At 31.5% G+C, this 16,747-nt stretch overlaps 1 protein-coding gene across 8 annotated transcripts in view; it reads right to left on the bottom strand.

Moving 5' to 3' along the window:
- Nucleotides 1-9,598: 9,598 nt before the first annotated feature.
- Nucleotides 9,599-16,747, bottom strand: part of LOC135128133 (3',5'-cyclic-AMP phosphodiesterase 4A-like) — a 158,690-nt gene continuing 151,541 nt past the window's right edge. For 7 of the 8 annotated variants that reach the window (XM_064055016.1, XM_064055010.1, XM_064055012.1 and 4 more), the window contains one exon: nt 10,945-11,066. In XM_064055016.1, coding sequence (XP_063911086.1) covers nt 11,050-11,066 — 17 coding nt within the window. In that variant the 3' untranslated portion in view covers nt 10,945-11,049. The other variant, XM_064055011.1, reaches the window with a different exon arrangement.

Genomic DNA, 16,747 nt, shown 5'->3' with positions numbered 1-16,747 from the left:
TGGGTGTCATAAATTACACCCCAGCTTTCCTGCGTTTCAACCACCTTACCACTAATTCTCGTCTTTATTTTTCTACACGCAAACTTCTTGTGAAGACAATAACACGGCAAAATTAAAAATCCGACAGTTTTCTTTTAGCAAACATCCCCTTAAGGCGCACTTTTTGAACTTAATCTTTGGGCAGAACCATCTGCGGAAATGTATCGTGCAACCAATCCGTGTGAATCTTTTCATAATTAACTTAATGGTTTTTTCTATTCATCACATCCTTGTATAGATGTTTTCGTGAACGCCATCCAAAAAATTGAGGGTGATGTGTACATTAAAATGCAGAGTATAGCATCAATTCGCCAATTTCAAAATAAAAAACCACCATACGGCAAAATTTGTTAAAGCGCTTATACAGATAAGACAATAGTTATGTTAAGATATATTCAATTAATTTCACATTATAACGCACTGTCACTGTAATTGTCTTTGTACATAATAGTTATTTGTAAAATAAACATGTTTTTTCTTAAATTCAATTTCATTATAAGGCAGCGGTCATTAGCAACTCCGCAGGATGTCCACTTGATGATCGGCTGAGTACCCAGTGCAATTTACCTGTGAGATTAAAGGGACCTGGCTACCTGCCAGGATTAAACTCAGGCCATCAGTGCAGTTTACACATCTAGAGCCAGGTAATTCTTTCAACGAAACTCTTTCAAAATATTACTCATTAGAAAGGTGGTTTGTGGAAGCTCCTAAGGTTCACAATGATTACAGTAAATTTATGACTGAATACATTGAATTGGGACACATGGAGGCAATAAGTACCCCAGTCCCTCTGAAAGAAAATCGCATTATCTTAATCACCATACAGTGAAGAAAAAGAAACAAGTGTTGGCACAAAGGTGCAAATGGTTTTCAACAGGTCTGCAAATACATCCAATGGGATTAATTTAAATCAATTATTAATGACTGGCCCAACAACCCAATTAGAATTGTTTTCCATACTGATCCGATTTAGAACTCGCCAAATGGTTAGGCTGCGGATATTGACAAAATGTTGAGGCAAATCTTAATTGAACCATTAGATCGCCGTTTTATAACCATTTTATGACCGGAACACCCCGCATTAGAGTTAAAACACTATGTACTCTCACATATGGTACTGCTTGCGCACCATGCCGTGCTGTAAGATGTTTGCACCAACTAGCTATTGAGAATGCAGATAAATTTTCAATTGCATCATCTTTCCTCAAGGAAGTTTTTTACATGGACGATTTAGTAAGTGGTGCGCCAAGTGTGAAAGCAGCCATTATATTGAGAGAGCAATTAACATCTGTCCTACATTCAGGAGGATTCAAATTATACAAATGGGCTTCCAAGAAAAATTAATTTCTACCAGTACTAGACAATAACTATAACAGTAATACATCATTAAATTTAAATAGAGAAGAATAGACCAGAACCTTAGGTTCAAATGGGATAGTAAAGCAGATCTTTTTAAATTTACTGTTAACTGGTATAAATCTAAAATCAAGTCGTTAACCAAACGGGATTTCATATCACAAATTTCAGGTATATTTGATATGTTTGATGTAATTAATCCTACATTAGTTATTGCAAAACTAATTATACAACATTTATGGGCATTGTCATTGTCTTGGGATGAGCCAGTCCGATCCGAAATTCAAACAAAGTTGCTTGAATTATATACAAACGGTTTTTGCATTTGAATCACTTTAGTGCACCCCGAAAAGTAGTTTCGGATAATCCCTGGGTACAGGTAGAAATTTATGGATTTTGTGACGGATCTCAATTTGCCTATGGTTGTTGTGTCTACCTGAGAGCTATTAATAGCGATAATAAAGTGACTGTAATAGACTTTTTCCTTATTGTGGCCGTCAATTTAGACCGAATGCTGCCTGAGGCGCGGTCGTGCTGTCACTCATTGAAGTGATGGGGATGGTTGTAATTTTTATTACTCTCCACTGTTTGGGTACAGTATATCTCTTATTTAAGTACTAACTGATTGCTTCGCGGCGTTCGGCCCAAATTTATGGCATCTATAAGCTGTGGTTAGGGGTTTATTGAGCGCTTGAGGCGTTCAGCTTATTGTGACAGCTACTATACTTAACTGAGTTCACAGCCACATTATGCCAACAATGGACAGTAATAATCTTGCGGTTCGGGTCCAGAAAGCCTACAATAACTTGTTTGACTTATAAGGCTGCTTTAGCTTAAGCCGCTTAAGTCATAAAAGTTTTAACAGGTGTATGTCAAATGGGGTTTGTGTACTTCCATTAAACCCATTTCTGGATAACCATGGTCTAATGTGCGTGGGCGGCAGATTAGTTAATTTTGATTTACAAGAAATACAAAAACATCTTTATGATATCCCAAAAAAGCGTCACATTACCAAAATAATAATAACAGATATACATAGGCAACTTAAACATGCAGGAAGTCAATGCACCCTAGCCACTGTATACGACAACAGTTTTGGCCGTTGAGCAGGCGTAACGCTATAAGGAGTGTTTTTAAGGGAATGTGTCCCGTGTTTTAAACTAAAACCTAGTTCTTTTAAACAATTAACGAGTAATTTGATTAGAGTTCGAGTACAACAAACAATTAAGCCATTTATTAATAGCGCGGTAGACTATGCAGGTCCCATTTTTAACAGAAATGTTTTTTCACGGACTACAAAATCAATCAAATCGTATACTGCATTTTTTATTTCTTTGGCGACAAAAGCAATTTTTGCTAGGGTTTTACCATATCTATATGATATTCCCAATAAACCTACAAAATTTGACAACAATCGGTCCAATAGTTGTGGAGATTATCTGTCTAATAAAAATCCGGACAGACGGCCGACAGACAACAGACAGAAGCGGGTGACCTATTTCTTCGTACTCTAGGGGTGATTAAAGGTCAAGAAAACATAAGTAGGGAATCTGCCGATGGTACTTGATTACAAGACTTCCTTAGCTTACGCTCGAGAAGTAAAAATATGTCAACGCGAACAATTTCAGATTTGTTTTCAACTCAGCACCTTTAATCAAAAATCAACAAAGTGAACTATACACGGTGATTTCGAAATATGTATATGCAGTAAAAAAAAAAGAGTGCGTCGACCCAGGGACGCACGGATGGACTTTTAACGCGTTGTTAAATGGACAAATTTATATGAATTAAACACGTATACGCGGCGAAATCATTAATTTTCTTTTAAAAATAATAAAAACCAAAAATATGTTGCTTCGAATGTTTTTCCACCCACTGTTTACAAGGTGGATCAGTGACTTCGTATCGAGAGTGGTTCATGGGGGTTTTGCCCCATTCGATTTTTAATTTGTTTTTTCTTGTATAGCGAACAGTTTTCTGATTTGTTCAACAGTAACAAAATGACCAAGTTGAAGTTCATCAGTCAACCACAATAATATTTTAAAGCAAGTTTTCTTGCAAACCCTTTTTTTTTTCTAAATTTCTGGAGTACCTATATACTTCTTCGTGGGATGCATTTGCCCAAATTGTTTTTGACCGCGGCCGAGCATTTGGACACTAACAAAATTATTTATTTGGGTGTAGGCTCATTTCCTTGGAAATGGAAGAGCTAAACTGCATGCAGAAGAAGAGGTAATAATTAAACTTTCCTAACATTTTAATACATATATTGAAAGAAACATTTACAAGCATATTAAAAGAATAAATGAGTAAATATGTATGTAATTAGAGAATGGCGAAATAAAACATGCAAAACTATAACTTCGAAAACTGCTAAATACAAATTTGAGCAAAACACTTAAGTATTTAATAAACTGCGATTGGGCATTTATCCGCTAGATAAGTACTATTAAAATAACTAAAAACAATTAAACTAACAATTCAGTGGAATTCAAAGAAATTTCCCACTGAGAATAAGGAGAACAACTAAAATTAACGAATTAAAATCATGCACTTATAGTCCAGTCAAAATAGACAAAAAAAAATCATAACTTAGCCAAAATTCGCATAGAGCTGAAAATTGGTATAGACGTTAAACAAACCATTACCAATAAAATGTCAAAAATCCCCTTCGATCCTACTTCTGCAAAAAATTTTATCCAAGGTCAAAGGTTAAAAATTCAGGTTTTTCCCATTTTTCTCTGACACCGTAAGTTTTATCGTAAAAATAGGCTAGACAAAAGTTGTAGATCATACAATTCTCTACAAAAATTGTTCCAATACTTTTTTTCGTACAAATCACCATTCGTGAGATATCGCGATTTTAAAAGTTGAAAAATTCATATTCTACATAATATACAGCCTGTATACGTCTCACTTCATTTCAATGCTATGTGAAGAATTTACAGCTGCTGGTATTTCAATAAAACAAGCTGATAATGATGCTAATGTCCTTATAATTGAAACAGCAATAGAACAATTCAAAAGACCAAATACAACTGTCGTCGTTGGTGAAGATGTTGATCTGTTGATATTACTGACTGCACGGACTCCAGTTGATAAAATTATTTACTTTTTGAATCCTGGGAAAGCTTAAGTGCAATCAACAATATATTCATCACAAAGTTTGACTGTATATCCAAAATGTAAAACTCATATTTTACTTTTGCATGCAATAAATTGTTGCGATACTACATCAGCCATTTTTAAGAGAGGTAAAACAGCAGTTTTTAAATTGTTAGAAAAACGTAATGATTTAATTGATTGCGCAGAAATATTTACAAAGATTGACTCTTCTCCACATGACATCGTCAAAAATGGAATTCGTTTTCTTCTTGTAATGTATCATACATTACATAATGGTGCTCCAAAAAAAATTGATTCCATAGACAAGTATAGATATTTAAGGTTTGTAACATCTGTATGGAACAATAAAACAGTGCAGTTGTTTTGTCTGCCTCCAACATCTGCTTCTGCATTTCAAAACACTTGTATCGTGTGTATTATCAAGTTCAAATGTGGCTAGGCAATGAGCTGGACCCAGAAGAATGAGGTTGGAAATTAAGAGATAATTTTTTGGAACCAATTCAAACCCTACTCCCGCCTGCTCCAAAAAAAAACTGCTTAATACTATTTTTTGAACCTGCAAGACGGATTGTAGTAAGAATTGTGGCTGTCAAAAAGTGGGATTATTTTGTTCGCCAGTATGTATCAATTGTCAGGGTCAGACTTGCTCTAATATTGAATCAAATCCAACAGATGATAATACTTATGATATCAATGAAGAGACAACTGATCCATCTCTTTTCTTAGAACGGCGTACAGAAATTCTGCAAGGAGAAGAAGAAGAAAGTGAAGATGAAGAAATAATTGTTGAAGTAAATAATAAAACTTAGAAGAAATCAACCTGTTCCACTTTGAACATTAGCAATAGTACGATTCTTTCAATGAATAGGATGCGATCTGTATACTGATCAAATTTTTATTTCTTTATCACACTAGATCGTGGAGTATGCCTACTGGGGAAGCCACGTTAAAAAAATGCGCCAAGTACCTTACCTCATAGGTGGTGCGGAAATGTGTGCATATTTTGAAGAAAATGACTTTTTCAACTCTTAAAATCGCAATATCTCATGAATGGTGATTCGTACGAAGAAAAGTATTGAAACAATTTTTGTAGAGAATTGTATGATCTACAATTTTTGTCTGACCTATTTTTACGATAAAACTTACGGTTTCAGAAAAAAATGGGAAAAACCTGAATTTTTGACCTTTGACCTTGGATAAAATTGTTTGCAGAAGTAGGATCGAAGGGGATTTTTGACATTTCATTTGTAATGGTTTATTTAACGTCTATACCAATTTTCAGCTCTATGCGAATTTTGGCTAAGTTAAATACCTATTTTGACTGGACTATTAAATCTACGCTAACTTGTGAATTTAAACATGTAAAGAGAGAGATAAATAAATTTTACTTTCTTTGATTTAACTAAATATGCCGAGCGCGACACTTGTTCACGAGAAAACCACGGGACAGTTAAATAAATGCAAAAATGAATAGTCAGTCTTTAAGTACAGCTAAACGTTGGGAAATTAGTACCATAAATCCGCTAAAATACAGTGAGATTATTAAAATGAAAGGCGAGGTTTCCAAACACTATGGCAAAATAATCAGAGAACGGAATAATATTTAAATGGCAATAAATTCAAAATTAAATTATCGACTGCAAGAAAATCAAATTAAAATGGTTTCAATGCGGAAACCTCCCAAAAACTCATCTAAAATATCCGTGTTGCGAACGAAGGGGTTGAATCCGCAAATTAAGGAAACGTTGGAATTATTATCATAAAAAAACGATCGGTTAAATTATCGAAAAATCCTTCCCGACGACCAACGCTAAAAATTCCTTTCGCCCCGGCGCTATCTGTGCACACCAAACGTATCGAAGACCCCCCCTCCGACTAAAACGCATAAATTAAACGCTTCATACGTACGACCGAACTCGAGAACACATTGTGGAAAAAATGAAAGCAAGATAAATTAAGAATGACTAAAGGCACACTTACACAGACGCAGCATCGAAAATTTTCTATCTTCTTCTCGGGTTCAGCAAACTTTTCTAAGTTCGGATTTCTTCAAAATTCAGCAAAAATAGTAAAAAAAAAAACGGTACGAAAATGGACATAGTCTTCGACCGCAACTCGTAACTTGAATGAATATCACTTCCGACGCTACTTGTCTCCTGCGACGTTAGGAAATCATATTTCTTCGTGATTTATCTGTTACTCGGAACGCGACTTTTGGGTTTAATTTCATTTGATTATGGTTTCGTTTCTGTCGTTTTTATGCAATTACTGTGTCGTATATGATCGGGTTTTTTTCAACTTGCGTCATGGTTCCCATGTGTCTGCGTTTCGTTTGCAGTTGTTTTAGTTTGGATACAATTTCGGATGAAAGTAACTTCGATTGGGATTTTTATGGTGTACGGTTCTGTACATGTTGTTTGCAATGTCTGACAAGCGCAATGATATTTGCAATTTGCGAATATGCGAATTTTGTTCCTACGTTGGGGCATTGGTGGTTGAGTTTGATTATCTATTTGAATGGCACTATATGCAGATTAGGACATGCGTGTTAAGTAATTAAGATTTGCAAATTTTTGGGTTATGTTTTGGAAATTTGTTATTCGTCTTTTTGTTACAATTTTCTCGTGAACGAATTTACTGACGGCTCGTCACACCACTTTGCATATGAATGCATCCCAACATAAAACGTAGGTTTTCATTTTGTTGATGATCATAGTTAAGGGTTCATTTTGAATTTTTCGCGGCTTTAAAACTTGTTCATATGTCTAATTTTGGCGGGATTTTTAGGGTAACATGAGATTCATAAAATTTTCAGGAGGTAATGTTATGCAGTTTCTAAGCGAATGTTATAATTTTAATAAATTTTAAATTCTTATGTAATAATGTTTAAGACAAACTGTACAAGTCAGAGGTAAAGAATGGGTGTGTGAGTGGCACATTTAAAGGTAGCTGTATCAGGCAGGTTTAAATTTAGTTTTGCTTGAACCTCTTACGGTTTTAAAACAAGTTCGATTATGACCCACTTTACACAATCCTGCTTTCAAGTGAGATTTTTTTAACAATATCTTGAGACTATTATCAATTTTTCAGAATGAAAACTTTAACTTTACAATTTAATTGTGGTGCTTGATGCCTAAGAATGGTTCAGCTATGCCATTTCAAATAGTTCCTAAATAATTTCAGCAAAACAAAAACATGTTTAATCAATAAACACTTTAATATATAATTGAAAAGCAAACAAAAGTGGAAACAAACAATTTTACAACCTAAACGGCACGGTTTAGTACTATATAAATAGATTAGCGGCTCGAAAACAAATCAAAATAAGTAAATTACTTTGGGGGGAGGTAAAGGGGTAAACAGAGTTCAGAGTCCCTTTAACTAGTTGTGCCATAGTGCTGGTGCTGTTAAAAATAGAGTAAGTGTTGAAAATGTTATCGTTTCTGTTTTTGTTTGTTCAATTTAAACTGACATAGTTGACGAAATGCGTTCGGAGAAACATCTAAGAGAAATATGTATTTCAAATGCTACAGATATCTGTAATAAATTTCTATTTCGATTAAACAGCTTTTTTGTAGTAGACTGGTAGTAGTATGTAATAGTATACATATATGTTTTAATTTGTTTCTACAAAATTTGTGATTCGTATAAAATTATACTCGTTTTCAAAATTCCATTCAATTATTTGAATAATGAATTTTGTAAAAAAAAATACATCAGTTGTTACACCTCTCTGATAAAACTCCGTGGCTCCATGTCCTGAAAACGGACAGAGATATTGAAATACTCTAAATGCCATTATTTTTAGTTTATGACCTATATACACATGGCAAACTTATATTTTTTAAATTGCAAAGTATATAATTGTCAAATGATTTTGACAGCTCCGTTAAATTACGATTACAATGTTTTCATATTAAAATGGTTTTCAGAATTAATATTCAACCATTTTCGATTGATAGCAAAGAAATATTGTAGTAGTTGCGATAACCCAAACTTCCCGCCTTAAATTGACACTTGAAAAAAAAGTTTGAAAGGCCCGCGAAAAATTAAAAAATTCAAAATTTGGCCTTGGCTGTGATCGCCTATACCTCTACACCACGTTCTAATACCTACATTAAATCTCCCATATACACAATGTGCAAACTTTATAATAAGGAATTTTGTATTATTGATATATTTCAGTTTAATAATTTAAAATTTAAAAAATTAATCATTCATCATTGTTATGCAAAATTAAATGTTTAGCACTGTTTTCTCACCTTGTTTTTTAACATTACAATGGTTTGTTATCTTTTTTTGTCCTTGCTTTTATTACATTTATATGAGTAAATTTTGTTTGGTTTAGAATGCTAATTATTTTGTTCTTTTGTATTAATATCGTTGAACTGTAATTGCTGCGACTGCTAATAATAATTTTGTCCTTTTTATTACATTTATATAAGTATAATTTTGTTCGGTTTAAAATGCTAATCATTTTGTTCTTTTGTATTAATTTTGTTGCTCTGTAATTCGTTTGGTAAAAACTGTTGAGCAATAAACGCTATTATTATTATTATTATTATTATTATTATTAAAATGGAACCTACGTTGTGTTAATTAATTTCGGCGCGACAATTTGATTCAAATTCGGGCACCACATAGAGTAAAATTTTGTACGTTCATGTAATAAATTAAGCTTGGTCCTTCAAACTAAAAATAATGTCGTTTACAAAATTTTAATATTTCTATCCGCCCTCAATCTATAAATTTGTGGAGTTTTATCTGAGACATACAATTATACATATTGGTATTATAAAAAAATATTTTATCGTAAAAAATTTGAATTGATACACTGCGGTAGACAAACTTGATAGGACTGTATCCAGATTGTAGGTAGTATTACAAAACCGCTAAAATGTCGTACGTAGAGGTAAGTTTAAATGATCCTTGTGTTTAAAAGATGACGGAAAAGTTGGCGAAAATTATCACAGCGCAGTAGGTGTTTGTAGTTTGTAAATAACTTCAGGCTGCGTTGAGACTCTACATAAACTTATAATTGAATTATTCAAGTATTGGTGGGAGAAATAAAGGAACATTTTAAAAACATGAATTTATTTATCAACCATTTCACAAACGATGAGTACTCATGTTGAACTCAGATATTAAGCGTAACAATAGGGCGATCGTCACCCTTTGTCTGTATACCTCCCTAATGTCATTCTCTAAGCAGTCTTATTGAAACACATCATATATTAACCCTGTTAGTTCAACTGTATGGTCCTAGTTTGAAATAATATTGTTAGTTACACCGAGATGTACATCTTTCAGTATCTTGAAGTTTGTTTGACGGATGTTGCGTTTAGGGTACATTTTAACACATACACTTATGTGAAATCCAGTAAATAGGTAAATATAGTTTAAAATGTCTATGAGTCCGTGGTCTTTTAATGGTCATTTAATATTGATCCCAATGACACCAGAAAAGTGGATGTGTTAATGTAGTACGTTTGAAGGAGAAACAGACTATTGTTCGCTAAAGAAACTTAATTATGATTTTTCTATGTACTAAAGTACACTCCGTTACCTCATAAAGAACCTATGCACCTACGAATATTTGCAGAGTCAACGTAAATCCCTTATCAAGTCATGGAATTTTGATTATTACGTCTGCAACAACCTACTACGATACATACAGTATACAGCACATTATAAAATGAACCACATTCAACAGTTATTACAGAGTAATGTTGCAATAGGGTATGGTATACTAAAAATGCAACGTTTGCAAAGATCAATCATCGAATATTGTCGTCAAATAAAAATAATTTAAGCGAAGAAAGAAATGTACAAAAACATATTGTCAATAATTAGTAACGCTTCCCGATCTTTGCAAAGGTCTATTGAATACACTATATTATATGCTATATAAAAAAGAAAACACAGAGTAAACATCCTGTCGGGGTTTGCAACAGTCGTTTCATTACAAATATAATATATATCAAGAAAGTTGATTTTAGTTTAAAGTTTATATATCAAATAATCACTAAGATTGCACCACATTCGAAATCAGTAACAAACTTAACAACACTAAAACTAAAATACTTTTTTATAAGGTACCTAGAAATTGTACATTGTGAACTAAGTATTAAATAGATGAATATGCGCAACCGTAGTGTAAAATAAATTACTATCTACAGCTAATTTCTACTATCAGGAAGAATTAACTATCGTCACATACACTGCGCATGTAAAACATAAAAATTCTAACAATCATAGTGACAACTAGAACATTTATGATTATTTGGCTTGTTTGATGATTATAAATAATGAGCTAACTAGTGAAGATGGATGTCAGTCAGTGAATGTTGGTCCTTATTGCACATTGGACGGTGATGTCCAGAGCCCTATTGGCGATAGAGGCAACCGTCAAAACACTTGAAAATAAAATCACAGTTAGTTTTAGTTTCGCCGCTCATTAAATACTAATGTTCGCGGAGGATTGCAGGCGCAAATCGCTCCTCATTTCATCATCTATGTGTGTAGTAGTCACAATCTGAGGTTACCTGCAAGTTTAAAATTGGATCGCAAAAACATGTATTCAAAATGGACCTTTTCAAAATGTTCAAATCTGATACTCTAACTTACACTAAATCAAACAAGTTTTGAAAAAATCCATACGTTTTAGTAATTAATTCAGCACGTCTAATTAAAAAGCATGTTTACATATGAACTAATGTGAACTCATGAGTGTATCATACTTCATTATATCCACTCTCTCTCTATCATACACTTTTCTATTTTTCATAATTAGCCATTATAAATTAACCATGAAATGTTGATCTCTTGATAAAAAAAGTTTTCATTGAAGATTTTCATAATTACTTTTTTCCCAAATTCAGAAGCAGTGTTTTCAATTTTGAGTATAAGATCATCATTGCGTTTGTTTTAGCAAGTACTGTTTAATACCAACAGGCTCGCTGAAATCACAAAAACAAAAAAAAGTTAGTCTAAAAAAAAACTGTTTCCGGAGCGACGGAAATCCCTATTCTTTTTTTTCTCAAAAATTTTCCGATATTTTGCGTATTCATGAGTATCAATTTGTATTTCTGGTAGAAGCAGATCGGACTATATCTGTTTTTCTGTGAAACAAAAAACAAAAACTTTTATCACAACATATTTGAAAAAACAACAGTATCTAAGAATTTATACGTTTTCTAGAAAACAAAGATATGAGATTATTTTTCACTCTGTCCTATGGGATGTATAGACCAACGAAACCACGTATGTTCTATAAATCCTTTTTTCGCACATCAAATTTAGGGTTTCAATAATTATAGTATTTTGGACCTTAAAAACGACGGTAGGTGTGAAAATGTACAGTTCAGGAATATTTATAACAAGAAAAAATGGCAGTATTTTTTACGGAAAAACAACGTATTCACAAATTGAGTTAACTGAATTATTACATGTGAAGTGAAGAGAGTGGATCATGTTAATATAATTGATTTGTATCTAAAATTTTTAAACAAAATATGTGCATAAAGATAGCTGCTAGCATTAAATTAAGCATAAATAAATAAATTAACAATAACAATAATAAAAACAAATGATGACGAAATGCCGTTTTTTACAGATTTTTGGGTCACTTGTTATAGTTTCTGGTTCCAATAGGTTTAAGTATTTATTCGATTAAAATATGTAATTACTGTAAAATTTTATAATCAGAAACAAGACACTACACGTATTGTATCACAATTATTATTATTTCGAAAATTTTCGGATACTGTAGCTAAAGCTGGCCACTATTATAGAAACTGCTGGAATTTTCAGGCGTAAGGAATTATCTCATTTGCTTAGGAAAACAATAAAGTAGAGGGGAAACTTTGTCCAAGTTCAGATACAAGACGTTAAATTAAAGACTAACGCCTAAAATAACGCAAACTTGCTAGAACTTATTGTTTGCAAAATATGTTAATTCTCTTCTAAAACTGATCATATTATCTTGTGTTTTACTGAAACAGAAAGGTTACTTTTGTAACTGATCCGTATATTAATGTTGATATCTTCAGATTTATAATACAGAATGAAATTTGTTCGTTCATGATCAATACATCGTGCACGTCAGCTATGTTTAAACGGTTTCATATCCGAGCCAGTTTATATTAATTTCTGTCTCTTTTAAATGAAGTAAAAATATTTCTTGCAGTTTATGCATGCCATCCAGTGAGTAAAGATTTCGAAAAATTTCGTTATGTACCTACCTGCTTTCTAATAAGAAAAGCTGTAAATTTTACTGTATAAATTTAATTCTTTTTATAAAAAAGCTAAAAAAAAGATATACAGTAGTACGTGGGTGGTTCTCATATTTCGAGTGAAATTAACTCAAGAGACTTCTGAAACTTAATTTTTTGAATATATATATAAACATAACAATAACAAAGTATTTTACCAAAGCATAAACAAAACTGTGTCTTGGGGTTTATTTTTTAATAAATATTCATTTAATACCTTTTAAGATTGCGTCATTAAATGTCTGGAAGGGGAACTATTTGTAAAAATTGTAACAATTATGTTGTCAGTAGAGACTAGTCGGCTTTGTCAAAACCGGTTAAAATTAGTTTAATCGACCGAAAATTGATGTCAAAGTGTAGATAATCTTCCGCTAGTTACGATTCTGAAATCGCCGTCACGATATATGGTCCAATAAACACGCAAAGCGAATTCAAAATTTCCAAAAATTTTCCAAAAAAGTGGTTAAAATTGGTTAAGTATTGTATAAACTGCCCTAAATTGTGTTATTCTTTATTTTTGTACTGAGTTACTACAAAAAATTAAATGTTAAAATTATCCAAAAAAATTTAACACATTTTTTTGAAAAAAAAAGAAACTTCAGTTATTCCTTTTATTAAAATAAAACAAGTTTTTAAGGTAGTCAGAGAAATAGAAAAAAAAACCCACTGTCTGTTGCATTTATAAACAGTCGGCCGACTGTAGTCGGTACATCTCTAGTTGTCAGTGATTTCGATTATTGTAAATAGATTTTACGGTATGAAATTCCTCCATAAATTATGATACAATTTAATGACCATAGGTTCGCAATGTTTTGAATTAAATGCGATTATCGCTTTAGTGCTGTAATAAAAGTTATTATTTAACTTCAGTGAATGACATAACTGGCTGAAACGACCGTAAAACGACTATACCTATTTATCTTGTTGCTAATTTATAAAGAAGGTAAAATTTATGTCGTTCATAAATCGACACTAACACTTTCCAATGTGCTCGCTATTTGTTAAAAATGTCAAAACTTATTCTTTATGTCAAAAAGTAAATTGAAAAGTTGGCAAAGTTTCCATTGGCGCTTTTAATCAAAACAGTGATTGTTCTTGGAAACTATTTGTAAAATGCAATACAGTTTTCCACTATAATAACAAATACTGACTTATTTATCATTTATGCACATATTTTGATCAACGCACTATTGTGCTTAGTTTCACTCTAGAATGCCTCCGACTTGAACAAGTTCAATGGAATAGTACCTCTTTTACTGAAATTCAAAGAATTTATTTAACTTATGAAAAAAATGGACTGCATTTTTGTATAATTATGCGGGTAATGTGAATAAACCTCATTTATTTTGATAAGCTGACGTAACTAAGTATACGTAAATTTAAAAAACCGTACTTCACATATATTAAGTTAAAGAAGCGTCATAGAATAAGATAGTTACATTTTGTACGTGTGAGATTCTGTAAACGTCATTGTTTTTAGTTTGCAGAGAAAAGCTTAACTTAGTACATTCCAAATATGACGCATACACGGCGATACTTTTTTAAAATGCGACGTATATTTCTTTAGGGATTTTGATACATTGCAATTACAATAGCACTTTGATATAAAAAAATATAACACTTATAAACATGAAAAAATTAAAGTTGACTGAAATAAACCACTCACAGTGGTTTTATAATCAGCAAAATCTGTTTCAAAAACTTTATTTCACTCAATTTTTATTTTTATAGGTTTATAAATTTATTTGATATATTTATTTAACATAGTAATCGTAGTCCACCGGTCTATCAAAATCAATTAAAGATATATATGTTGCTATTTAAAAAAATATAGATATGCGTTGCGGCGCCGACGCCATATATACGTCGTATTTGCAATATACTAAACTAAGCTTTCCCCTTCAAGCTAAAAACAATGGCGTTTACAGAACTTTAATATCTCTGTGATTTTTTGAATTGTGATTTAGTTTTCGCTGCCCATTATGTCATCAAATTACGTAGGTCGTTGCTTAGAACATACAACTTGCTTTGTTTTTTCGCAAATTCATTTCGCTTATTGTTTTAGCAATCTTCGAGAAAAATCAGTTTTTTTAAGTCTACATCTTTATTTGAGAGTGAATCAAAATTCGTCTCCTGAGAACTTGTTTGATCTACAGACCAGAGCCCGCTCAAGCCAGTGTCGACTCTAAGCGTTAAGAAGCAATTTGTTGGTTGGTTTGGACTATAATTTCTGCGGCAAATAGTTGTTTATAACGAATAAGTGAACATTTTTGATACATATTTAGATGCTTTTATTTACAAATATCACCTGTCATATGTTTCACTCGTTTTTGACATGCAACTATTTTTTTATTTACCTAAGAATTAATTCTTTAATTGTGTTTTATACCAGCAAAACGTCTTAAATTAACAATATTGTTAAAATCGTAATAACCCAATGGGTTTTTTTATGCTTTGGAAACATTGTGTTCTACTTTGTATGAATTTCTAAATGTTTTTAGTAACAATTTTTATGGTTATTTTCGATACATTATATGATATTAACACTGAGAAAAATTAAAATAATTGAAAATTTGAAAAATCGAAAACTTGAAAAACCGAGAAATCTAAAAATTGAAAAATTATAAAAATTAAAAAATTAATAAACCACGATGTAAAGAAATCGAAAAACGTAAAATTTAAAAAAATGAAAAATAGAAATATCGAGGAACTGAAAATCGAAAAATCGAAACATCAAAAAATCGAAAAAATTAAAAATTCAAGAATTTAAAAAATCGAAAAACTGAAAAATCCGAGAAACTGAACAATCAAAACACGAAAATTCAAATCTCAATAAAATAAAAAAATTGAAATATTGATAAATCGAAAGATCAAAATATCGAGGAATCGAAAAGACATGAAGTCGAAAAATTGAGAAATCGAAACAGACCAAAATCGAATAAACGAAATGTTAAAGTTGACAATTGGAAATTCGGAAAATCTAAAAGCGGAAAAATAAAAAAAACGAAAAAACGGAAAAACTGAGAAACTGAAATAGGCCAAAAAAAAATCGAAAAGTTATAAATTGAAAAACTGATAAATCGAGAAACTGAACAATTAAAATATCGAAACATCCAAACCTCGATAAATCGGGAAATCAAATCAGTGAAAACTCGAAAAATTTTAAAAATGAAAAATTAAAAAATCGAAAATTTGAAAAGATGAAAAATTGAAAAACAGAAAATTCGAAAGATTAAGAAATCGAAACATTTAAGAAATTCGAAAACTTGAAAAACTGAAACATCGAAGAACTGAAATGAAAAATCGAGAAACTGAAAAATCCAAAATTTTACAAACGGAAAAATTAACAAATCAAAAAAGTAAAAAAATCGACACATCCAAAAATCTGGAAGCCAAAAATTGAAAAGTCGAAGAATCGAAATATTGAAAAATCCCAAAACTGAAATAGCGAAAAATTGAAAAATGAAAGAAAAACTGAAGAATGGAAAAACTGAAAAAATTCAAAACTAAAATCAAAAACTGCGAAATTAAAAAACTGAAAAAATGGGAAATCAAAAAGTCAAAAAAGTGAAGTCGAAAAATCAAAACATTAAAAGATTGAAAAACTGAGAAATCAAAAACCTAAAAAATTGAAAAATTGTAAAATCGAAAAATTGAAAAATGAAAGATACCAAAAGTGAATTATAGAACAACTGGGAATCTAAAAAACTGAGAAATCAAAAACCTAAAAAATCGAAAAATTGAACAACTGAAGAACTGGAAAATCGAAACATTTGGAAGTCAAGAAATGGGAAAATCAAAACATCGATCGATTAATAATTGAAAAATCGAAATATTCAAAAATAGTAAAATTTAAAAAACGTAAAACTGGAACATCGGAAAATTGGGAAATCGAAAAATTGAATAATAAATAACTTGAAAAATCTCAAAACTGAAATATCCAGAAATTGAGA

The sequence above is a fragment of the Zophobas morio genome, unplaced genomic scaffold (assembly GCF_036711695.1).
Source record: "Zophobas morio isolate AGI-343-1 ecotype UQ-CSIRO unplaced genomic scaffold, CSIRO_AGI_Zmor_V1 ptg000012l, whole genome shotgun sequence".
NCBI lineage: Eukaryota > Metazoa > Arthropoda > Insecta > Coleoptera > Tenebrionidae > Zophobas > Zophobas morio.
This window is presented reverse-complemented; position numbering and strand designations above follow the sequence as displayed.